This window comes from Narcine bancroftii, chromosome 6 (assembly GCF_036971445.1).
Source record: "Narcine bancroftii isolate sNarBan1 chromosome 6, sNarBan1.hap1, whole genome shotgun sequence".
Classification (NCBI taxonomy): Eukaryota; Metazoa; Chordata; class Chondrichthyes; order Torpediniformes; family Narcinidae; genus Narcine; species Narcine bancroftii.
Window position 1 is genome coordinate 234,856,980 of NC_091474.1, and position 25,256 is coordinate 234,882,235.

The 25,256-nt window shown below is 44.5% G+C and overlaps 1 protein-coding gene across 2 annotated transcripts in view; it reads right to left on the reverse strand.

The window, feature by feature from the left end:
* plb1 (phospholipase B1) overlaps nucleotides 1-25,256 on the reverse strand; it is a 192,025-nt gene that overhangs the window by 107,418 nt on the left and 59,351 nt on the right. For both annotated transcript variants that reach the window (XM_069887716.1, XM_069887718.1), the window contains exons 24-28: nucleotides 23,485-23,566; nucleotides 15,657-15,761; nucleotides 14,393-14,488; nucleotides 10,701-10,772; nucleotides 6,508-6,603 (exon numbers count right to left, since the gene is read on the reverse strand). In XM_069887716.1, coding sequence (XP_069743817.1) covers nucleotides 6,508-6,603; nucleotides 10,701-10,772; nucleotides 14,393-14,488; nucleotides 15,657-15,761; nucleotides 23,485-23,566 — 451 coding nt within the window. The remainder of the gene's footprint in view (nucleotides 1-6,507; nucleotides 6,604-10,700; nucleotides 10,773-14,392; nucleotides 14,489-15,656; nucleotides 15,762-23,484; nucleotides 23,567-25,256) is intronic.

The following is a 25,256-nucleotide window of genomic DNA, read 5'->3' on the forward strand; positions in this document are numbered from 1 at the left end:
CCAGCACCATTTTTCCAGGGCCAACAATATCCCTATGCCAGGGGGCATCTGTGTAAGGCAAGCAGAGGAAGGTTTAGGGGTAGAGTGGTGAGTGCCTGGAATGCATTGCTGGAGGTGGTGGTACAATGGGATATTCAAAAGACTCTTGAATAGGCACATGGATGTAAGAAAAATAGAGGGTTATGGGTGTGAGGTAGGGAAGGACTAGATTGTCGTGGAGTAGGTTTACATAGGTCAGCATAACATCGTAGGCTGAAGAGCCTATAATTAAACAAAAATTAAATCAAATGTTAAAATTCTACATTTTTAAAAATGCTTAAGTGTTTAATTAAAAAATGAGATATACAGGACTGTAACAGGCCCCTTCAGCTCACAAGTCCGTGCTGCCCAATTAAACCCCTTTGAACTTCAATCCTTGGTACTTTTTGAAGGGTGGAAGGAAACCAGATCACCCGGAGGAACCCACCCAGACATGGGGAAATCGTACAAATTCCTTGCAGACAGTGCGGGATTTGAACGCTGGTCCCGATCGCTGGCACTGCAAAGATGTGGTGCTAACCGCTACGCCAACCGAGCCGCCCTTTCTTGTCCATGTCTTTGGAAGGTGTTGCTGTTCTCAGTAATACTGGGGTTCCTACAGGATTAGTGTTCGAGACGAGGGTGGACAGAGTGGGTGGGATGTGAAAGGAACACTGCAACTGCTCAGAGGGGAGAGGTGGGCAGGAAAAGACCTTGCAATGTGCTGTGATGCTCCATGTTCAATGACTGACATTGTTTTCCACGTGGGATTTGCAAATCCAAATTGAAACCAACATTTCCTGAGAATCTCAACAACACATATGGACGTTAAAACGGTGCAAAAATCAAAGCATTATAGCAGCCAGGCAGAGGGCAATTTAACTAAGATTCGGAAAATTGATGGAAGTCAGGAAACCAGCATATTCAGGAAATAGTCACCCAGTTAGTTCATAACCCCAGACCATTAAGCACCATTGTGACAGAGTCTAAAGATAAGTTTTTGGGAGATAAATTGGGAATGGTTTGTTTGAGTAGGTCACATACAAACACTTTAAAACAGATCTTATTTGAAATACTGGAGCTCTGCCCCATGCTAGACAATTCGGGGCCTCAGAGCTTTGGTAAGAGCTTTGAAGAGTGCTGAAGAGAATTCACTAATGGTGGTTTACAAAAGGCAACAGATGAAAGATCTTTTCTGGAAGAGAACTTGTTGTTCTAAGAGGGTCATGTGGATTTGCAAGCAGAGAGAGTCAAACAGGCTCTCAGAGTGAGAGAGTGAGGGAGAGTGAGAGAGAGAGAGACGCACACAGATCACTTTGACAGTGTTACAGCCAGCAGAGGCAACTGGGACTGGAAAAGGACAAGCTGGCAAGCTTATGGAAAGCCCCATTTGGAAGATGGCGTGGTCAAAGCCCTTGTGGTTCATGCAAGAGGAGAGGACTGGCTGTTTAATGTTTCACTTGGAATAAGAGAAACAAAAAGGAACTCTGTAGTGACCTGAAAGAAAGAGGTTATCATCTGGAGAACCTTGAGGGGGAAAGTTTCATCAGCAGGACACTGATTAGAGTGGCTGATTAAAAAGGAATCAGTTGTGGATGTCATCGCACAATAAATCTCTCTTTGAAAACTAACAAGAACCTTCCTGAGCGGTCACCATTTATCTTTCGAACACCAAAGCCTGGTGAATTTAATAATGTTAAATTCTGTGCACAGTATAAGAATTGCCTGCAACCAGTGAACTTGGAGGAATGAGAAGTGAGATTGGACTGTGAACCAAAGAACTTTTCTGAACTTACATACACACACATGCATTTAGAATTAGAAGGGGGTTAAGTTAGGTTAGTTAAGTCAATAGTGATAAGTTAAAATGTGATTCTATTTTCATGATTAAAGATAATTAAAAGCAACTTTTGTTTAAGTAACCATTTGTCTTGGTGAATACCTATTGCTGCTGGGTTTGGGGGCTTGTAACACCATTCACAGGTAAATAAAATCACTGTAAAACTCCTGAAACACCACCAGGTTGTGCTGTATCTCTATGATAACCCTCCGGAATCAGAATTCTTAACGAATTGGGATTAAGTTAAATCAGATAAGCAAGATTTCTGTGGATGGTGTAAATAATTTTGTAGAAATTTGTGCACAAAGCAGGAAACTAGGTTTTCACTGCATGCTGATGGCATTATGAAAATTCTGGGTCTCACTTGTAGGAATGGGTAAAAGAAGGTTCCATTAAAAAAAATATTTACAGCATGGTAGAAGCCAATTCTGGCCATTGAAACCTGTGCCTTACAATTATTCCCTATTAACATGCCAACCCCTACGTGTTTGGAGCATGGGAGGAAACTGGAGTGCCCAGATGAAACCCACGCAGATGCGGGGAGAAGGTACAAGCTCCTTACAGACAGTGCCGGATTCGAATCCAGGTTGCTGGTGTAAAATAGCATTGTGTTAACTACCACTGTGATATTGCTTTACTCATCCTTCCAAAAAACTTGGAGGATTTGGCCAAGATATTCCAATTCATATAAATGCAAAGGTAATCCCGATGGTGAAGAAGGTGAATGTAATGTTGGCATTCATACCTAGTGGAATAGGGTAGTAGAGCAGGGATGTGATGTTAACGCTTTATAAGGTACTGGTGAGGCCTCACTGGGAGTACGGGGTACAGTTTTGAGCTCCTTATTTGAGGAAGATCGTGGTGGCATTAGAGAGGGTTCAGAGAAGATTCACAAGAATGATTCCTGGAATGAAGGGATTAGCATATGAGGAATGTTTGACGGTTTGTAGACTGTACTCCCTGGAGTTCCCTCAAATGAGGGTGATCTCACAGAACCATTTCAAAAGTTGAAAGGCTTGGACAGAGTAGATGTGGCAAAGTTGTTTCCTATTGTAGGGGAGTTGATGGCAAGTGGCACAGCTTCAAGATTGAAAGGTGTCCATTTAAAACAGAGATTCAGAGGAATTTCTTTATCCAGAGAGTGGGGAATCTCTAGAATTTGCTTCCATGGGCAACTATGGAGGCCCGGTTGTTGGGTGGATTTAAAGCAGAGATTGATAATTATTTAAATCATCAGGATATGACAAGTGATGGGGAGAAGTCAGAGGAGTGGGACTAAGTGGGAGAATAGATCAGGTCCTGATGGAATGGCCAAATGGCCTTTTCCTGCTCCTCTGTCTTATGGTTCATGGTCTAAACCCCAAGGGAAAGTCGGGTGCTTGTTCTCTCATTTGGTGGGGACGCTGCGATACTACAGAGGCAAAATATCGATTTTCAATAGAAGGTGGATGGATGGAGTTGTTTGGAAGGACACTTGTGATGTAGATGGCTGGAATTTAAAAAATAAGTTGTTAGGTCTTTATTCCAATTATATTTGCAATGTAGAAAATATGTATTAGAGAGGAAAAGTACTGTTTTCAAATTTTATCTTTGGAGATTGTTTCTTAACTTAGATTATCAATCTAGAAAATAAAGTCGATTACATCATCCACTGTGTTTTCTAAATTTACGAAGTGTTCACCATCACTCTCCATGTCCTGGTTTGGTGCACCCCTATAGTGTCCAGTCAGAGTTGATGAGTCCATGAAACTTTTCTTTCTTGCATTCCTGGTCGATAGAGGTAAATGGGCGCAAGACGAGCTGCCTGTTCGATAGTGAGAGCACGGGGAGCTTCATCCACCCCAACATGGTGCAGCGTTACTCCCTTGCAGTTAGGCCAGTGAGTTACAGAGTCTCCACGGCCTCGAAGTCCTACTCGGCAGAGATCCGCAGCTGCTGCGTGGTGATGCTGACCGTGCATGGCGCAGAGTACAAAATTTTAAACTGCTGGTGACACGCAACTCTGTGCAGCCGTACTACTGGGGTTGGGCTTTCAGTGCCACCTTAAGAGCGTCACCATGGCTTATAATGGGCCCCATCCACCCCTCACAGAATATAACCAAAAGTTTTAAAATTCCACGCCCACCCCGCGGAACGTGCCCAACCAGCAACCCGTGATCCGCCCACCGCGCTTGACCTGCAAGCTCTCCACACCCTCTGGGTCCCCCCCTCCCCCCCGCCCCGCCTCTGTTCACCAACCTCATCCCTGACTCTAAGCCTGTTACCACCAAGAGCAGGCAGTACAGCACTGGGGACAGGACCTCTATCAAATCAGAGGTGAGATGGCTCCTGGCTGAGGAGATCATCAAACCCAGTACCAGCCCCAGAGCTTAGGTAGTGGTGGTTAAGAATGATTATCGACTACAGACTACCAACTCCTTATCCACCAGGAGGACTGCCAGTGAACCGCATGTGAAATGGATGGATGCCTCCATCACTTCCTGATGGTCCCCTTCAGGGACACCACTGGAGTCTCCATTTTACAGAGGGCGATGGACCAAATGGTGGATGAGCACGGGCTGCAGGCCCCTACCTTGACAATGTCACTATTTGCGGCCACAACCTGCAAGGCCATGACGCCAACCTCCAGAAATTCCTCCAGTCAGCCAAAAGCCTTAACCTCACCTACATCAAGGATAACTGTGTATTCCTCACAATACGCCTCTTCCACAGATCCTCAAAGCCCTGAAAAAGTGCCTGGGATTTTTCTCTTATTATGCCCAGTGGGTCCCTGGCTATGTGGATAAGGCCCGCCCCCCGTAAAAGCCACCTCTTTTCCTCAGGAGGCTCAGGAGGCCTTCAGCTGCATCAAAGTCCATATTGCCAAGGCCACAATTCATGCTGTGGATGAATCCACCCTGTTCCAGGTGGAGAGCGATGCTTCTGACTTTGCCCTGGTCACCACTCTCAACCAGGCAGGTAGACCCGTAGCATTTTTCTCTCACACCCTGCAAGGCCCCGAAATCTGGTACTCCTCCATCGAGAAGGAGGGCCAGGCCATCATTGAGGCAGTACAGCGCTGGAGGGACTATGTTGCCAGCAAATAATTTACCCTGCTGATGACAAATGTGCAGTCGCTTTCATATTCAATAACAAACAGTGGGGTAAAATCAAAAATGACAAGATTCTGAGGTAGAGAATTAAACTCTCCACCAACAATTGTGATATCTTGTACCGGTCCAGAAAGCTCAATGAGCCTTCAGATACCCTGTCCCAAGGGACTTGCATCAGTGCCCATTTACAAGGCCTCCACAATGACCTCTGCCACCCTGGGGTCCCCAGGTTCTACCATTTCACCAAAGCCTGAAACCTCCCCTATCCAGTTAAGGACATCAGGATGATGACCAAGAACTGCCAGGTCTGTGTGGAGTGCAAATCACATTTTACCTTCGAACTGCAACATACACTTCCTCAACATCATTGCTGAGTACTTATGGCTCCCGTTTGCCATTGCCTGCCCTGACATGACCACTGCTTCCATCATCAAAGCTTTATGCAAATTCTTCATGCCTGTTTTGTCATGCCTGCGATATCCATAGTGACTGGGGGGTCCTCCTTCATGAGCGATGAGTTGCATCAATATATGCTGGCCAGAAGTATGTCCGCAAGCAGGACCACTGGATACAACCCCTGAGGGAACAGCCAGGTGGAAAGGGAGAATGCCACCGTGTGGAAGGCCGTCCTCCTTGTCCTGAGGTTGAAAGGCCTGTCTGTCTCCCACTGGCAAGAGATCCTCCCTGAAGCACTCCATGCAATCAGATCCCTCCTATACACCACCACCAATGCCACCCCTCATGGACAGTTGTTTCCCTTCCCCAGGAAGTCCGGGTCGGGGTCCAAACTGTCATCCTGGTTGATGCCACAAGGCCAGTCCTGCTCTGGAAGCATGTGAGAAGCCACAAGTCCAACCCACTGGTCGAGAGGGTCCATCTCCTGAACGCCAACCCCCAATACGTCTATATAACTGGATATGCGCGAGGACTCTGTGTCAATCTGGGACCTGGTGTGTGCGGGAAACCCTGGGGCTCTGGCCGACCATCCTCCACCCACCCTGATCACCCATCACATACCATATCACCCTGCCCCAGCCCCCGACTGTCTCAGTTCAATTGCCGGACACTCCACCCGCCGACAATAAACAGATCATCCAGGAGCCAACAGCTGAGCCCCAACCGGCGCTACAATGCCCTCTCTCCCATATCCACCTATGACCTCTTGCCTGTCAGTTTGTTCTCCTTCCCCTTTTTATTCAGGTGCCTGTCTGCTCACTGCTTCTACTATGACAAAGGGCTGAGGCCTGAAACACAAGTTGCATCCCTATGCTTCCTATGGTTGCTGTATGACCTGCTGAGATACTCTAGCACTTTTGCTTATTCAACTACAATCACAGTGCCTGCAGATGATCTTGTTTAACCTTTTTTCTTTGCCTGTCCGCATCTCTAGTTCTCTGCTCAACAGAACTGACTCAAGCGCAAATCATTCACGAGAATTTTCACCGTCCCAACCTTGAGCACAGGAGATGTTAGTGGGCTCAGATCAATTAGCCAGGCTTTGTGCCTTGTTTAAAGAAGAGTTCAATGAAGCAAGCCAAGGCCGGATTGGTCACTGACCTGTGATGGTTCACCTGTAGTCTTCATTTTCTCAGTGGTCACTGGAGACTTTTGCTCGGAGTTACTGTTTCTGTACGTTTTCAAGTAAGGATAGTCCTAGGGTAGCCAGAGGAGAAATGAGAAAAATGTTATTTGCTTGTTGTGAACCTCAAACTGCACTTCACTGAATATTTGTATTTTCATTTGTTAACTGCTTAGAATTAATTATTCTTCCCCATCCCTCAAAGAATGTTTCTTTTGATCACTGCCTCCAAAAGAGAGATTGGAAACCACTCTACCTTGGTCAGAAATTCAGTGCTGGGTTCTAGCATTCACTCCATATATCTTACAAATTGTGATCTGTATATATTGTTTCATTATCACTGAATACCCTGCCATTCTCAAAATATTGCCAAGACACAGGAGCATAAGTAGTCTATTCAGCCCATCGAGCCTGCCCACCATTTAATCATGAGCTGATCCATTTATCCACTCAGCCCCACTGCCCAGCCTTCTCCCCATAACCTTGGATGCCCTGGCTAATCAAGAACCTATCAATCTCTGCCTTAAATGCAGCCACTAAACTGCAACAATGGCCTGTGGCCAACATTTTCCACAGATTTACCTCCCTTTGGCTAAAGAAATTCCTACACATCTCTGTTCTAAGTGGAGACCCTTCAATCCTGTTATGCCCTCCTGTCTAAGACTCTCCCATTATGGGAAACAACCTTTCTACATCTACTCTGCCATGCCTTTCAACATTCAGAATATTTCAATCAGATTCCCCCCCTCCCCCAATCTCCTGAACTCCAATGAGTGCAGGCCAATCTTTCAATTCCCCTTGGTATTTTCTGTGCATCCATTCTCATTCTGTTGGCTGCTATTCATGATGTGTTATTCCTTATAACCTCTCTGGTCAACACAGCCAGGGTCATCTTCCATCTTCCAGCTCCATGAAGTGGCCTCTTCTTGCCTGAACCCTCTCACCTGGTTGTAGACGCACTCTTCCAGCATAAACGGGTTACTGGGACTCATGTTGTGAGAAGAGCAAACAACGAGAAACTGGAAGGAGTCCGCAGATCAGGCACCATCCACGGGTGGAAGTGCTAAGTTAACGTTTTAGAAGAGGATGGGGCATTTCACTCCGCAGCATGGGAGGCTGAGGGTGGCCTTGTAAAATTATGAGGAGCGAGGATAAATGGGATGGGCAAAATTGGCATCTTTCAGTGGGTCACAGGGCTTGTTTCTGTGCCGATTAACTCTATGACTCCATGACTGTCATTTTCCTCGGTCATCACCTTGAGTCCCCCCTCAATATACATCCTTCGTCTGCTCTTCTTCTCTTGCGTAATGTTTGACCGGCACAGCTTGGCGTGCACACCAAAGCTCCACTATCACCAACCAGAAATGTTATCTCTGTTCCTCTTTCCACAAAATCTTGCAGATTTCCAGCAACTCCTGAAACACCTGGGAGAAAGCTCGCAGGCTTGATCTGCACCTGAAGCCGTCTCTGACAAAGCTGGCTGCAGGGCGGTGATAAGAACCACGGAGAGCTTATTGAAGATGACACCCGGTTTGGGGGCAAGGGTGACAGTGAGGAAGGCTTTCATTGGCATTATGGGAAGAACCAGAGTGTGGTGGTGGATGATTGCCCCTCTGACTGTAGGCTTGTGACTCGTGGTGTGCCTCAAGGACCCCTGCTGGGTCCTTTATTTTTTGTCATCTGTATCAATGATAATTCTGGTAATTTGGATTGGCAAGTTTGCAGATGACACTAAGATTAGAGATGCAGGAGAGAGCAAGGAAGGCTTTCAATGCTTGTAGTGGGATCTGGACCAGCTGGAAAAATGGGCTGCAAAATGGCAAATGGGGACAAGTGGGAGGTGTTACACTTTGGAAGGACTAACTGAGGTAGGACATATACTGGTTCTCAGTCTTTCTCTTTCCACTCACATCCCACGTTAAGTAATCCCTATGCCATTGGTGCTCTGTGATTAGTAAGGGATTACTTAAGGTGGGATGTGGGTAGAAAGAAAAAGTTTGAAAACCACTGCTTTAATCATCCCTCATTGACTTGTTATGTGCACGGTTTCAGAACTCCAAAGGAAATGGGCCAATGACAATTTTTCTCAAGCAAAATATTTCAGTAACAATTGGGTCTAGAGCAGAGGTTCTCAACCTTCCCTTCCCACTCACATCCCACCTTAAGCAATCCCTTACTGATCATAAAGCACCTATGGCATAGGAATTACTTAAAGTGGTACGTGAGTGGAAAGAAAAAGATTGAGAACCACTGCTGTAAATGGTTGGGCACTGAGGAGTGTAGTAGAACAGAGGAATCTGGAGTACAGATAAATAATTCCCTGAAAATGGTGTCACAGGTAGGTAGGGTCATACAGAGAACTTTTGGTGTATTGACCTTTTAAATCAAAGTACTGTACTAAATACAGGAATTGGGATGTTTTGGTGAAGTTGTCTAAGACTTTGATGAGGTCATATTTGGAGTATTGTGTGCAGTTTTGTTCATCAGGAAAGATATCAGTAGACCGAAAGAGGCAGAGCAGATTATAAGGATGTTGCCAAGACCTGTGTGGATGAGTTTCAAGGAAAAGTTAAATTGATTATATAGATAAACAGGTTATTCCCTGGAGCACGGAAGAATGAGGGTATACAAAGTTATGAGGAGAATAGATAGAATAAATACAAATAGGCTTTTTCTACTGAGGTTGTGTGAGACAAGAACAGGAGGACATGTGTTAAGGATGAAAGGTGAGGTGCTTAGAGTAAACATTGGAGGGAACAACTTCTCACACAGTGGTGGGAGTGTGGAACAAGTTGACAGCTAAAGTGGTGAATGTGGGCTCCATTTTGACATATAAGGAAAATATGGATGGTGTAGTGATCTGTTTTCTCCTTGTACATTAGCCCCTACCTATGCTGTTGTATTTATGAGGCTGGCCCACCTACTAGTGACTCATCTCCTATGTCTCCTCCCCTTATGACCTGGCCATAAAGGTCGACCTCCCTCCCCCCTGCTGGCATTCCTGCACCTGAATCCTGGCCAGCCAATGTCTTGTGTTTATTAAATCCTATCATTCCCCTGCTCTCGACTTAGTGGTTATTGATAGAGCCTATCAACTGGGTACATGGATGGGAGGGGGATGGAGGGCAATGCTCTAGGTTCAGGTCAGTGGAACTATGATTCTATATACATGAGTATAATGTAGATACAGGGGAAGACTTTTGCAGTGACGTAAAAATCCCTAACAAACTAGAAGTTCAAATTAAATTAACATAACATACCGCAAAAGGCAAAAAAACCAGATATAAATAAAAAGATAAATAATGATCATTGCAAAAATTGTACTGTTTCAGAGGTGCAGATAGATCTACGGGGTCCTGGAGTGGATGGACTGCTCAAACCATTCGGAAATTGTGACTGTTTATGGAAATAATATATTGAATTTTTTTTTAAATTAAACTCTAATCTCTGGGCGATGCACAGAAGTTCAGGAGAACGTCAACAGGTCACACAGCATTTAAAGGAAGTAAAGAGTAATAATCATTCCAGGCCTGAGCCCTTTGTCAAGGTATGAGCAAAAAGCAGGCTAAAAAAGGTGCAGGGTTTGATGATGTAATGGGGGGAGCTTATGACACTGACCGCTTACTATTGGAGATACTCCACTCTACTGGTATAACAGATGGAAATGCTTTCCCACTGGCCAGTTTAGAGGTGGCTCTAATCTGTTAATAAAAGCCCTACATTGGGATAATACTTGATTGGTCTATGTCTATGGCATATCACAGGGAGGAGAGCAGAGAGGGAAGAAGGGACAGGGGAAGGAGGACAGGCCACAGGTGGATCTTTCTTACTGCTTTCCCTCTGCAATCCCTACAGTCCCCCAAGAAATCCACCTTTGGCCGCTTGCCTGTTGGGCTTCTTTGTCTGTCCCTTCTTACCTCCTCTCATCTCTTTATCCCCACCTTTTCATTCAGGTGCCTGCCTGCTTTTTGCTCTCAATGAAGGGTTCAGGCCCAAAATGTTAGTTCACCATAACTTCCTGTAGATGCTACGTGACCTGCTGAGTTTCTCCAACACTTTTATGCATTGGACTACAACCATGGCGTCTGCACACTTCCCTGTTGGACTCCATTGTCTTCTCATTTTTGTTTTTGATTGTACCTAAAGAGAACGTTTCTCATACAGTCCATACCTTTGAAGGACAGGCAATAGAAATGGGATTATCAAGCGACAGGCCAGTGGTCTTCCAGCCCACTGGTTCCAGCTGAAAAAAAAAGACCTGGGAGTTAATTAATCTGATTGAACCGGTTCCATTTCTGAGCCTGGACTGACCATTTACAGAAAAACCCCTGGTATCCGGAATTCAAGCCACTGGCAGCCTCAAGCAAAAGAAAAATATCGAGGAAAATAAACATAAAAAATTTAAATAAATAAGAATAAGGGGCAATAGGTAAAAAATATGCAAGTTTAAAATTGTAAAAGTAAATGTTCTCTGAACTAATGCATAAACCTTTGGTAAAGATGGGAGCAAATATTTGGCCAGCGGAGTGCTTTGGTTGGGCTTTCCTCATAGCAGCTGTCTGAATTAGGGTGTGTTTGAATAAAATGGTGCCATCCAGGAGATGGTTGATGTCACTTCACTGTTGGGGTGATTCTCTTAAAGTGTCTCCTTATCCCTGCTTAGTAAGGGTCGTCTCGGTCATAGGCTTTAACTGTAAACTAGAGGGAGGGAGTGTTCATTATCTATACAGGTATACCCCGCTTTACAAAACTAGAGCATTCCAAGGAAATCTTTCATAAGCCAAAACAAAGACCCATTCACTACTATTGGAGGCTATTTCTATAAAAACAAAAACCCATTCAAATCCTTTCGCAAAAGCGAATTTTCGCAGTTTGATTATTCTTAAATCAGAGTATAGCTGTAATCTTTATTATAATATAATATAATTTGTCTTTTGGATGGCTCTGTGGAGGGGGAGGAACCTGCAGATGCAGCAACAGTTAAATATTTTCAAAGAATGTGATGAAAATAAAGTAAAATGCTTTAAGGTTTATATATTCATGCAAGTGAAGTTTGTCCAGAGTAATTACAGTCTAGTATTTTTGTCTTTTAAACTGTTTATTCCTAATGCAGGTGTATTAGTTGGGCATTGGAAAAGGAAATCTCAAGCAACTGGAAAATACAGGCAAACCCTGCAGTACGCTACTTGAATCAACGCGAAATTCAGATTTGGAAAACTGCAACCATTTCCTGTTTTATGCCTGTAATTATTCAGTTCTGGAAATTTCTGGAAAACTCGAGTTACGGGTAGATGGTGTGAACGGCCCTAAATAAAATATGTGCAAATGACAGTCAGGCTCAGTGTGTGCCCCCCCTCCCCCTCAGGCATAAAATAAAATGTGGAAAAGAATCTGACAGTGTTATTAAAAGGAAAAGAAAAGCAATGATTATAGAAGAAAAACTTGAGGTCATTAAGTGACATGAAGATAGTGCCAGCAATGTAAAAATCGGACACGGTCTGGGCTACAATGAGTCAACAGTCCGCAAAATCTCAACTAAGAAGCACAAATATAAAGAACAAAGGTGCGTTGGTTTTTCAAATGACTCGAAACATTAAGGATTGAAATGGAACAACTACTTCATCTTTGGATCGAAGATTGTAACCAAAAGCAAATACCACTTTGTACAAAAAAACATTCAAACCAAAGCTTTAAACATCTTTTCGATGCTTAAAGAAAATCAATTTCGAGGGGACACGGAAACTTTTGCTGCAAGTTTCAGTTGGTTTGACCGCTTTAAATATTGAAAAGGATTACACAGGGTGAGAGTTACAGGGGACGCTGCCGGCCATGATAAAAAAAATGCTGGTGCAAAATTTCCAGAAATGTCTCAAAAAGGATTTGAACCTGTTGAAGTCGTCAAGGAATTTTATCTAAATGTCGATCCTAACGAGGAAAGAAGTGTGGAAATCCACAACAATTGAGAAAAAACAATCGCTAGCTACAGGAAATTGTACAATGAAATCGGTGCAGTCAACTTTGGACAAGTATTTTTTCTAATAGTTCAGTTATGATGTAATTATGAAATAAATGAAAAATATCATAATTATTTTTATTAACCTTGACAGTTTTGGTATTAAATATAGATAAAAGTTGTTTTTAATACACATTTTTAGGAGTCTTGATGGGCGATTTGGAAGGATTCATTATAATTATTCCCATTGATTCTGATATTCCACTTAACGGGAATCTGTCTTACGCGAGTAAAAATTGGGAAGAATTAATCGCGTAAAGCGGGGTTTGCCTGTACACTTATCTGGTATCCATCAGTTCCCGTAGGTGCTGGATAACAGGGGTGTTACTGTATTGCTGAATACTTACTCCAGACTCAACACTCTACTCCCTATCAAGAGTAGGAGAGGGCTGAACTATTTCTTGAATCTTTAAGCTAAACCTGTGGTTCCTGTTTTTGGAACTGCTTCTGAAGTTTAAACATGTAATTTATGGCACAGAGATGGCCTTTCGGGGTGGGTTGGGGGGGGGGGGATTGTGGTTCCAAAAGCCTCCTCCCATACTTCTTCATTGTACCCAATTAACATGGCGCCCCCACCCCCCGCTCTCCTCCCTCGTGTGTACACCTGGCCTCTGCTCAAGTGCACGGGTCATGGTGTCATACAGTGTGGAGACAGGCCCTTCGACACAACCTGTGCATGACCATGTGGGAAGCAACATTTCATTCCTTGGAGAGCGAATCCACCAGCAGCTTATTGTTGGGGCTTCTCTTTGGGAAGGATGTGATAGCGTTGGAGAGGGTGCAGAAGAGATTCTTCGGGATTGTTGACTGGGATGGAGGGGTTTAGTTATGAGGAGAGACTGGTTAATCTTGCTCTATTTTCTCATTTGCTGCACAAACTAATGTCACACCGGCATATCTGTCCATGGTCTCGTGTACTGCCAAATCGAGGCCACCACAAGTTGGAGAAGCTTGTATTCTAACTCAGCGGTCTCCAACCAGACGGCATCAATGTCAACTTCTCCAGTTTCCATTGTCTCACCCTAGTCTCTCTCTTTCCCTCCCCCATCTCCCTTACCCCAGCTCCCACCCCCACCCCTTCCCTCTTTCTCCTATCATTCTTCCCTTATCGCTTCTCAGTTCCTTTCTCTTCTGCCCGCTCACCTGTGTCCATCTTACCTGTTGACCTGGGCTCCTTCCCTTACCCCTTCCTCTCCCCTCCTCCCCATCTTCATCTAAAGCAGTCTGGCTGTTTTTCAATGTTCCCGAAGAAGGGCTCAGGCCCAAAATGTTGACAACCTGTTGCATCACATGATGCTGCATGACCTGGTGATTTTCTCCAGCCCCATTCTGCACACTGTGCAAGACCCCAGCATCTGCAGATTTTACTGTTTACCTGTTTTCCCTGAAGTGGAGATAACTGAGCTATCTAAAATAATGAGGTGTATGGGTAGGATAGACTGACAGAAACATTTCCCCAGATCAGAGGTCAATAAAACAAGTGAATATAGATTTAGGGTAAAGGGTAAGATATTTAGAGAGGATCTGAGGATCTGCCTGAAAGAAAGAGTGGTGGAAGCAGAATCACTGATGCCATTACAAAGCATGCACTTGAATTGTCTGGGCATTGAGGGCTCTAGGCAATTCAAGTGCTACAAGGGATTAAATCAGGTGGGTGCCTACTGATGAGTCTGCATGTGGTGGGCCGAATGACCTGTTTCCATGCTGTATGACTTGGAACTTATTAGAAGCCAAGAGCACCTGCACCCATGTGCATTTGTGCACATCGACCCATATTCTCACACACACACGCGCGCATGCCCAAGTGCAGATGAACAACAAGCCTGAACGTCCAATGATCTAATACTCACCAAGTTCTTCCACAGACCTCGCGCTACCTGTGAATGGGCCTTCACATTGAAATGAAAGCAGTCCGGAGCAAAGTAGGTTTTATCTGGCATGCCATTCTGGTGAGAGGGAGATAGGTTTGTCAACAGGGTAAGTCAGTGGTCACCCGCACAGACACAGAAGCTGGAGAGACTCAGCAGGACAGGGCAGCATCCATGGAAGGAAATGAGGAGCCAGGTTTATCATGTCGGTAAAAGGTCCAACCCGAAATGTTGACTGACCATTTCTCTCTCAGACGCTGCCTGACCTGCTCAGACCCTCCAACTTCTCTTTGTTTGCTCAAGATTCCAATTGCTGCAGTGAGAACCACAAATCAGGACAGCACAGAAACAGGCCTTTCAGCCCATCTAGTTCATGCCAAACTACATTTCTGACTTGTCCCATTGACCTGTTTCCAAACTGTCACCCTCCATATCTCTCTCAGTACTTAAATTTCATTCACACATACCCATGTGTGCAATGGGAGAAGGGTATGGTTCTTCAGCCAGGGGAACTGTGCTCCCATTCCCCAGGGAAGCAGTGAAAGCAAGCCCGATAGGAATCATGGATCCCAAATAACTTGAGGGCCATCAGAGGACAGAACACAGAAAAGGTGGCAGCTTGAAGCACACCCATTTGCCAGTTTAATAGAGGCAGGATAAAGGGGCCAGCAACTAGTCTGCTTGTAGAAAGCAGGCCGGAGAATTAACTAGTTTATTTTTATTATTAAATAATCATCTAGATAGCATGCAATACAAAGCTTCTTACTCCATTTTGGTACATGTGACAAATAATTCAATTCACCATGATCAAGCTTCATTGGCAAGTGTTATCCCAGACCACTGGCTGCAAACAGCCGACGACACAAGGGAGGGGGGGATGACTCACTGGGGCAGGAGGAGCAGGACTGAGCTTTCTCTGCAGGACTAATACAATGGGAACCTCAGCTGCATTTGGGATCCCAGCCTCACAATCATCCAACCAATCCCTTTCCTCCCCCATCTTTTTCCCCCTAACCCAACTGGACATCTCCTGACTCTTCTGCCTGAGGTGCCTCCTGCCTGCCAGTCAGAGAGGTTGTGGGCGGAAACCCGTGAGGGCTTCACCTGCATGGCTTCCAGGGTCTCCTACACCTGCCTGCAGCACAGAACCTTCCTCTGGCCAAAGGCGCAGTAACAGTAGACAAAGGATCGATGAAGTGCTGGGTGTTCTCTGGTTCCAGTAGTAGGTCCGGAGGCAGGTGCTTACCTTGTCTCTTGGTAGTTTAGTGTTCTCGAGAAATGGCTGGATGACCACGGTAAAGTCTTCCCTGCTATCATATCTTCCTGACTCGACCAGCAAGTGTGTTCGTTTCTAAAAGACACAAATGCACTAGTTTTAAGCAGCATATTTCTTGATAGAAGTTTATACGGTTCAGAGAAGAGTAAGTAGGGTAGACCAATGGTTTACAACCGTTTTCTTTCCACTCACATCCCACTTTAAGTAATCCCTCTGCTATTGGTGCTCTGTGATTAGTAAGAGATTGCTTAAGATGGAATGTGAGTGGGAAGGGAAGGTTGGGAATCACTGCTCTAGACCCAATTATTACTGAAATATTTTGCTTGAGAAAATTTGTCATTGGCCCATTTCCTTTGGAGTTCTGAAACCATGCACATAATGAGTCAATTAGGTACAGTTAAAGCAGTAGTTTTCAAACTTCTCTTTCCACCCACATACCACCTTAAGCAATTCCTTAGTAATCACAGAGCATGTATGGCATAGGGAATACTTAAAGTGGTGTGTGAGTAGAAAGAAAAAGGTTGAGATCCACTGGGGTAGACAGTCAGAATCCTTCCCTGAAATGTCAAATAGTAGAGCGCATGTATTCAAGATGGGGGATGGGGGTGAGATAATCAAGGCAAGTTTTTTTAGAATGAGAATGGTGGATGTCTGGAATGGCTGTCAGGAATAGTGGTGGAAGCAGCCGATTGTAGCATTTAATGGGCTTCTCTTAGATGTAGATGCAGGGAATGGAAGGATATGGTTTGCAGCAGGGCACTGTAAATTTCAGCTTATGACAACCCTTGAAACACACAAAAAATACGGATTGCCTTATATGCCAAAGACAAAAACAAGACCTTAAATTCTACTCAAAAAAACCACTCAACGTCTATTCAGCATATAAGATGATCCTTAAAGCACCTCCCCACTGCCGGCGCCACTGCTCCCCAACACCCCCATAACCCACCCAGATATTTTACAATTGTAGAGCCCCAGGTTCCCACTCCTGCTGGGGAGCCTGAGACCCTGCTCCTACCTGGAAACTGGTGCCCCAACCCCCCCCCCCCCCCCCCCCCAAGGCTGACACGAGGCTGTGATCCCTGCTCAAAAGGCCAATTGGCCTACTCCAGCACCTATTGTCTATTGTCACATTTGGGAAGTGAGACAACTTCTTCGATGCGGACGGCACCGCACCCGCTGTTGAGAATGGAGTCGCTGTCGCCGACTCCAGCTGCACCCGATCCTGAAGATTTGGACCCAGCTCCGTTTGGCATCTTCCCAGCTAGAAGCAAAGGCTTTTTTTTTTACTGAAATCACTTCTTTGGTTAATTTACAGATTTGTTATTTGGCAATTGGAATGTGTTAACAAAGTTTGGGTTGCTGCTGGGATGCCCGGACACCAGTCTACATGCCGTTCCTTGCAGACAAGGATACGCCCACATATGATAAAACCATGAAAATCAGGCTGAAAATGGGGAACTATCTTATCTGAAGGTTGCCTTATACTCCAAAATATACAGTCATTTAATTTAGCATCCTTTTCATGCTAGCATTGTGGGCCACAAAGGCCAGTTCCTGTCCTGTGCTGTTCTCCGTTCCATGTTACATGAATGTGGCTCCTTTGCAACCCCCATGGGTCTTGTTCAGGAATCACATCTCAGGCTACCTTTGGGCATCTGCTGAGGATTCTTGGCGATGTCTTAAGAAAGCTGCCTCTACCGTCAAGGTCCCCACCACCTAGGCCATGTGCTCTTCACTCTGCTACCATCAAAAAAAGGTACAGAATCCTTAAGGCAAGCACTCAGAGGCACAAGGACAGCTTCTTCCTGCTGCCATCAGATTCCTGAATGACCACCTATGGCAACAAATTCCATAGATTCACCACCCTCTGGCTGAAGAAATTGCTCCTCATCTCTGTTCTAAGTGGCCTCTCTTCAATCCTGAAGTTGTGCCCTCTTGTCCGAAACTCTCCCACCATGTGAAACAACCTTTCCACATCTAGTCTGTCCATGCCTATCAACATCCCAAATGTTTTAATGAGACCCCCCCCCCCCCATTCTCCTAAATTGTAATGTACAGACCAAGAGCCATCAAACATTCCTCATATGATCTGGATGGTGGCGGTGTGGCGGTGGCTGCAGCGGCTTCTCTGAACCTGATGCTATAGCAACGGTTAAGGAAGGTGCCATGCAACATTTCTTAATTCATGAACATTGGATGGTAGAGCGATATGGAGATGTGGAGCTGTGGAAATGTGTGAACTGCAAAGTAAGGTAAACACCTATGAAGCTGCGCAGCCTGGTCTGCTGTGGTGATAAGGCTTCTGTTGTGGGGACTTGCCCTCCAGACTTTGATGCCGTTTGGTGCCGGTAGCTGGGGAGGAGACGCTGTGGCGGGCTTTGAGGAGGTGCGCTGGAGTGGACTGCAATGCGCGCCTGGCTGGGAGGATGTGGAAGTCTGTGTGTTCTGCGGTGGAAGTGTCGGAGAGCTTAGAGCAGCCGCGTCGAGTGCCAGGCCCAGAGGTTCTGGAGGGTTTGCTGTCTTGAAGAGCATGGCCCTACAGTGGATAGTGGGGTTGGTGAGGAGGTCATTGGATCTCTCTTTCTCTATTGTGGTGAAGCTTGCAGGTCTGTATGGACACTTGAACTATGTGGTGGTTCTTCACTTCAAGCTACTAGACTTTTTAAAATCTAAGTCTATGAAATGTAACTTGTCTCCGCTGTTGTCTAGTTTTTTAAATCTTTTGCTGTATTGAATGCACTTTTATTCACGATTTGGTTCTGTGTAGGTGTGTTTCAGTTTATTTTGTTTTGTCTGGTGTAGGAATGGCGTAGTCTTGTGTTATCCACGTTGTTTTTGTGGAATTTCGTGATGTGTAGGTAGCATTACATTTGGAGGAATGTCATTTGGTTTATTACTGTGCACTATTTTACAGTCTGGCCTTAAATGACAATAAAGGCATCGCATTGCATTTTCATTCCTGGAATTATCCTTGTGAGTTTCCTCTGAACTCTCTCTAATGTCAGCACATCCTTTTTTACGTGAGGAGCTCAAAATTGCTCACAATACTCCAAATGAGGTATCACCAATGCCTTATATAACCTCAACATCATATCCCTGCTCACTCAAAATGAATGCCACCATTTCATTTGCCTTTATCACCACTGACTCAACCTGCCAAGGTTATCCTCCACGAGGACCCTCGGGTCCTTTTGCACTTGGATATTTTCAATTCTATTTAGAAAATAGTCTGCCCTTTTATTCCTTCGACCAAAATGCATGACCATACATTTTCCAGCATTGTATTTTATTTGCCACTTCTCTGCCGATTCTCCTAATTTGACTAAGCCTCTTTGTTTCCTCAACACTACTTGCTCCTCCACCTACCTTCATCTCATCTGTATAGAGAGCTATGCCACTGGAGGTAAGATTTTGAGGTCCTGACTGCACCCCCCCCCCCCCCCCCCCACTTAGGTTAACATAAACAACCCACCATCGAAGTGTACTTCTTCATCTGGGTTACTCCATCAGAGTTACTCAAGCCCATACCAGCAAGTCAATGAGTGTACCACCATCTACAGGTTCCCCTGCAAGTCCCTGGTACTCTGTCTTGGCCATGCATTCTTTTAGCGTCACTGGGCCCACATCCCGAAACTCCCTTCCTGACATGAAATCAGGGACCTCCTTTGCCAGGAGCATTGTGGTACGGATGGTCAATAAATCCTGGCTCAGAAAATGAATAAATAACAAATATTCCACAAATAGAGAGGAGATTTACCAGGATACTGCTTGGATTGGTGAAAGTGTCTTGTGAAGAAAGGTTAACCGAGCATGGGCGTTTCTTTATGGAGTGATGAGAGGCAACTTAATAGTGGCATATAAGATTATGAGGGGCTTTGATAGGGCAGACAGGCAGCATCTTTCTCCTGGGGTGACAACGGCAATACCAGAGGGGATCTATTTAAGGTGAGTGGAAGAAAGCTTAGGGGAGATGTTAGAGGTACATTTTCTGCACAAAAAGTGATCAATGCCTGGAATGCATTACCAAGGGTGGTGGCTGGTACAATAGGGACCAGCAAAGGACTCTTAGATAGACACATGGATGTAAGATAAATAGAGGGTTAGGGGTGTGAAGGAGGATTAGATTATTGTGGAGTAGGTCTACATGTGGGCCAAAGGGCCTGTACTGTGCTGTAATCTTCTGTGTTGTAACACTGTTTTGCAGGAGAGCAGGGGAGGTGCCATGGACCCCAGTCATCTCCCACAGGAGATGAATGATTATTTCTCATCAGTCTGTACTGTGGAGAAGACTGTGGAGGCCAAGGGAATAGGAGGAACCAAACGATGAGGTGTTGAAAACTACCAGAGAGGAGATCCTAGCAGCCTTGGCGTGAGGACAAATCCTCAGAGCCTGATGAAGTGCATCCTCCCATTATTTGAGAAGGAAGTGAAGAAAATGCAGAGGACACTCCTGAGATATTTACGTCGTCTTTGGGCTCAGGTGAAGGGCCAGAAGACTGGAGGCTGTCTAACATTGTGCTGCTCTTTAAATGGGGCAACAAGGTCAATCCAGACAACTGTAGGCCAGAGAGCTCGACCTCATTTGTCGGAACGTTGCTGGAGGGGATTCTGAGGGATAGGATCGACTGGGTTTTGGATAGTCAGGGGCTGATTTGGAGGTAGGCAGCATGGATTTTGTATGCAGTAGATCCTGTCTCATGAATCTGATAGGGCTTTTTGAAGAAATGACAGAGAGGACTGATGAGGTCAGGATAGTGGTTGCTGTATATTTGAACTTTCGCAAGGCCTTGACAAGATCTTGCCTGGTGGGTTAGATTGGAAGGTTAAATCACAGGTAAATTGGCCTGTTGGTTTCAAAACTGGCTTAGTGAAAGGAGGTGGTAGTGGAAGGCATCCCTATGGATGCTGCGTGACTTGTTGAGTTTCTCCAGCACCTGTGTGTATTGCAGTACTAGAAAGATATATTTCTGATCTGGGTCAGTACTGGATCCACTACTGTTAATGATTTGGAAGGCCATGTAATTAACTTGACTGCTCCAAAATTGCTGGTGTGATGGACAGAGAGGAAGGATAGCTGAGATAACAGCAGGGTCTAGATCAATTGGGAAGGAGTGGATGATGGAACTTAACTTTGGCAGTGTGAGGTGATTCACTTTGGTAAGTCAATCCAGGGTAGGATTTACACAGCAAGTGTTAGGAGGGTGTTGGAGGACAGAGAGGCCTGGGATAATCAGACTTTTTTGGATTTATATTTTAGATGTGGACAGGAAATTGGTACATTCTTGCATTCTACTTGGCAGTGCCCTAAATTTAAACCTTTTTGGTTAGAAATAGGTAATTTATTGGAATGAATAATGAAGTATAAGTTTCCACAGGATCCAATGTTATTTTTGTTGAGTGATGTTAAGGGTGTTGAACCCAAGTTGAAATTCAATATGTCCAAAAGAAGTTTGTTCAAGTTACTTTTGCAATAACAAGATAATGCATTGGCATAACTTGGAAGTCTGATATGGACCTGGGTGTAGAAAGATGGTGTGCTGAGGTTTGGAGTTGTGTACCACTCGAGAAAAATTACTTATAATTTAAGGGACAAAAACTATATATTTTGGAAGCTATGGAGTCCATATTAACAAAATATAGATGTAAATATTTAAATGAAGCTCTGACATTCCTTTCTCCTTAAGGTCTCAGTATACTATAAGAAACTTTAAACTTTAAAGATCCTGTTGAGGGTCTCTTGTCCCATTCTTCTTCTCTTTTCTTTAGTAGGGGGATAGAGGGGGGAGATGGGGGTCTTTCTTTTTTTTATTGCCACATGTATTTGTATTGATTTGCATTATTTTTAATCATGTATATTCTTTATTTGTGGTTCTAAATTTATAAAAACAATTTTTAAAAATTGACCCAGGGTACAGGTGTTTAGTTCTCTCAGGTGGATAAGATGATGTAGAAGACATTTGGCTTGCTGACATTCATTGGGCAGTGTTTAAGGGTCCAAGTGTTGGGACTTTGTGATGCGTTGGTGAGAACTCTGCAAAATTCTGATCACCCAGCTACAGGAAGGGCATCAATAAATTGAAAGAGGTGCAGGACAGGAGGGGTTGATTTATATAGGAGAGGCTGGCTAGGCTGGGCCTTTATTCCCTTGAGCGAAGGAGGCTGAGGGGTAATATCACAGGTTTACAAATCGTGAGAGGCAGGGATAAGGTGAATGTAAACAGTCTTTTTCCTAGGGTAGATGATTATAGATGAGAGATTGGTTTAAGATGAAAAGGGAGAGATTTGGGAGGGTCCTGAGAGACAATTATTTCATTCAGAGGGTGTCCATGTCTGGAATTAGCTGCCAGGGGAAACTGTAGAAATGGGTACAAAAGCAACATTCACCGGGCATTTGGACAGATATATAGATTAGAGGGTGCAATGGATAAATATTGCGAGGAATTTGGTAAAATTAGAGTAGGTTACATACATACACACATTTTAAAACAGATCTTACTTGAAAGACTGAAAAATTCATATTCAGTAACATTGCAGGATCTTTGGAGACTTCTATGCAAATTTCTCAAGTAGGTGCTAATTGAAATGATGTCATGAAATGAATAGACCATTGTTTGGAATTGGAGACAGGCTGGATGGTTGGATAACTATAAGGCTTCTGACGTTTTTTGCAAAGTGCTCACAGAAGGGTCACCCCTGGGTTTTGTTTACCTAAGACAACAGCTTGGCCAAGGGGGAGATCTCCTGTGTTTTGTTGAAGAAGGTGGTGGTTTTTGCAAATGAGAGAGTCACATGGGCTTTCTGGGAGTCTCAGTTAGAGAGAGAGAGAGAGAGAGTAGTTCAACAAGCTCTCTCAGTCAGCTAGTGTGTGTGATACTGAAAGCTGCTGAACAGTGCAAGCCAGGAAGAGCTGGTTGAAACTGATTAAAAGCTCCAGAGCCGTGGATGGCTGGAAGTGCTATCTGTCTGATGTTTCTCTTGGAATAAGTGGAACATAAAGGAATTCTGTGGTGGCCTGAAAGAAAGAGGTTGTCATCTGGAGAACCCCGATGGGGAAAGTTTCATCAGCGGTAAATTGAGGTGACTAATGGTGGTACCTCTGTTGTGGAAATCCTGGAACAACAAATCTCTCTCTGCAAACCCTTCAAGAACCTTCCTGAGTGGTAAACATTTACCTTTCAAGCACCAAAGCCTGGTGAACTTTATACATGTTAAATTCTGTACAATTCTATAAGAATTGCCTGCAACCAGAGAACTTGGAAGAAGAAGTGAGATTGAACTGTGAACCAAAGAACTTTTCTTAAATTTACACACACATTACATACACTGGCTCTTAGAATTAGAAGGGGATTAATTTGGGTTAGTTAAGTTTAGAGATAAGTTAAAGTTTGATTCTGTTTTCATGTTTAAAGATAATTAAAAACAACTTTTGTTTAAGTAACTACTTGTCTTGGTGAATGTCTATTGCTGCTGGGTTTTGGGGTCCTTTGGGCTTGTAACAAGGGGCTTGAACCAAATGCAGGCAAACAGGATTAGTCCAGGATATCAAGTTCGGTGGCATAGACTACTTGAGCGAAAGGGCCTGTCCTCTGCTGTACAACTCCATGATTCCCATTTAATGCCAAATAACAGAGTATCCAGCGATAACTGCATTAGTGTCAATGGGGGCTCACAGTGAATCAATTGTTTTTGACCTACTAGCAAAGATCTCACTGAAGCACTTTGTTAGCTGTGGAACATTTTGGGATGTTCTAATATCTTGGAAGGTCGGGCCTGAATGCAAGTCTTTTTCTAATACCTGATATTCCAGATTCAGGGCTTGCAGTTCACTCAGCTGTGTCGAGTTGTTTGGAGGACTAACAACACACTTACAAAGCAGCCTGTGGAAAAACAAATCGTAGATACCAATCAAATGTGTAGGATACTAGGTAAGATAATAAGACCATAAGATATATAAAAGCAGAAATAGACTATTCAGTCCATCGAGTCTGCTCTGCCATTTAATCACGAGCTGATCCATTCCCCACTCAGCCCACAGCCTGGCCTTCTGCCCATAACCTTTGATGCCCTGACTAATCAAGAATCTGTGGCAACGAATTCCACTCTCTGGCCAAAGAAATTCCTCCGCATCTCTGTTCTAAGCAGATGCCCTTCCATCTTGAAGTTGAAAGCATCTGTGCCTGTTTTCTCTCTCCATCTCAGGAGACAAACTATCCACAGGCATCTCCTATAAATCCACTAACTCCCTCAACTAAACCTCTTTCCTTTCTCACAGTCCCTCCCTTTTCAGGGCATTTGCTCCCAGGATGAGGCCTTCCACTCAAGGTCATCTGAGATATCCTCTGTCTACAGAAAATGTGGCTTCCCCTCAACTCACCCCTAACTTAGCCCTCACCCGTATCTCCTCTGTTTCCTGGACATCTGGCCTGACCCCTTCCCCTTCTCCCCCTCCAAGACTCAACAAGGACAGGGCTCCCCTCATCCTCAACTTACCACTCCACTAGCCAAGTAAGAATTTTGGTGCGTAAGTACATTGCATAATGTATATAACAACAAACTAATTGTCATTAAAGTGATACTGCTTTACCTCCTCATCAACATGCTTGGCTCCACTTCCTTTATTCCTGCTGGGTAATTTACTCAGCTCAATAGAAAAGGAAGCCATTCAGTCCATTGGTTCCACGCCAACTCACAGCATAGCAATTCCACTGGTCCTATTTCTTTGAATCCCTGCAACATTTTCCTCTCATGCACCCATCATCTCCCTTTCAAATTCTTTTGCTTACTGAAGGGTAATATGAAGAGGCCAACCCATCTTCTCACACCTTGGGAATGTTGTGGTTGGGGGGGTTCATATGGCATGGAAACAGGCTATTCGCCCTGTCATGCCCCTGCTAACCAGTGGAGACCCCTTTGTATTAATTCCATCATCAATATCTTGGTGATTCAAGTGCTTATCCAGACACTTCTTAAATTCCATCAGCGACACTCTTGGGCAGTTTATTCCAGGCCCTCGCCACTCTCGAAGTGAAACGGTCCTCCTGAAATCTCCTCAAGTCCCTCATGCCTTACCCTAAATCAAGAAGATATAGTTTTAGCTACCTATCAGATAGAGCAAAGTTTCTTGTGATTACAGTGAAACCCCTGTAATCTGGAATTCAAGCAAGCAGCAAACAAATCGTGGAAAATAAATAAGTAAAAATTGTGGAAGTTTAAAATTGTCACGCCTCATCGTTAGTTCGCCAATCACGCAACGTGTGATCTCAAGCAACTGGAAAATTCACATCTGGCATCCACCAACCTCCATAGGCGCTGGATACCAGGGGTTTTCTGTATATACCTCTCTCTCATTCGAGTCCCTCTGAAACTGGAAAAACAGACCCAGACCCTCCAGTCTCTCCTCATAACTGAAACATTCCATCCCAGGCAACATCTTGGTGAATCACCTCTGCACCCTCTCCAGTGCCATCACGTCTTTCTGCTCCTCTATTCAATGTCCTGATGAATGAAGCCCAGCATTCTGTATACATTTTTAACTGTACTCTTTCCCTACATTTCCACTTTCAAAGA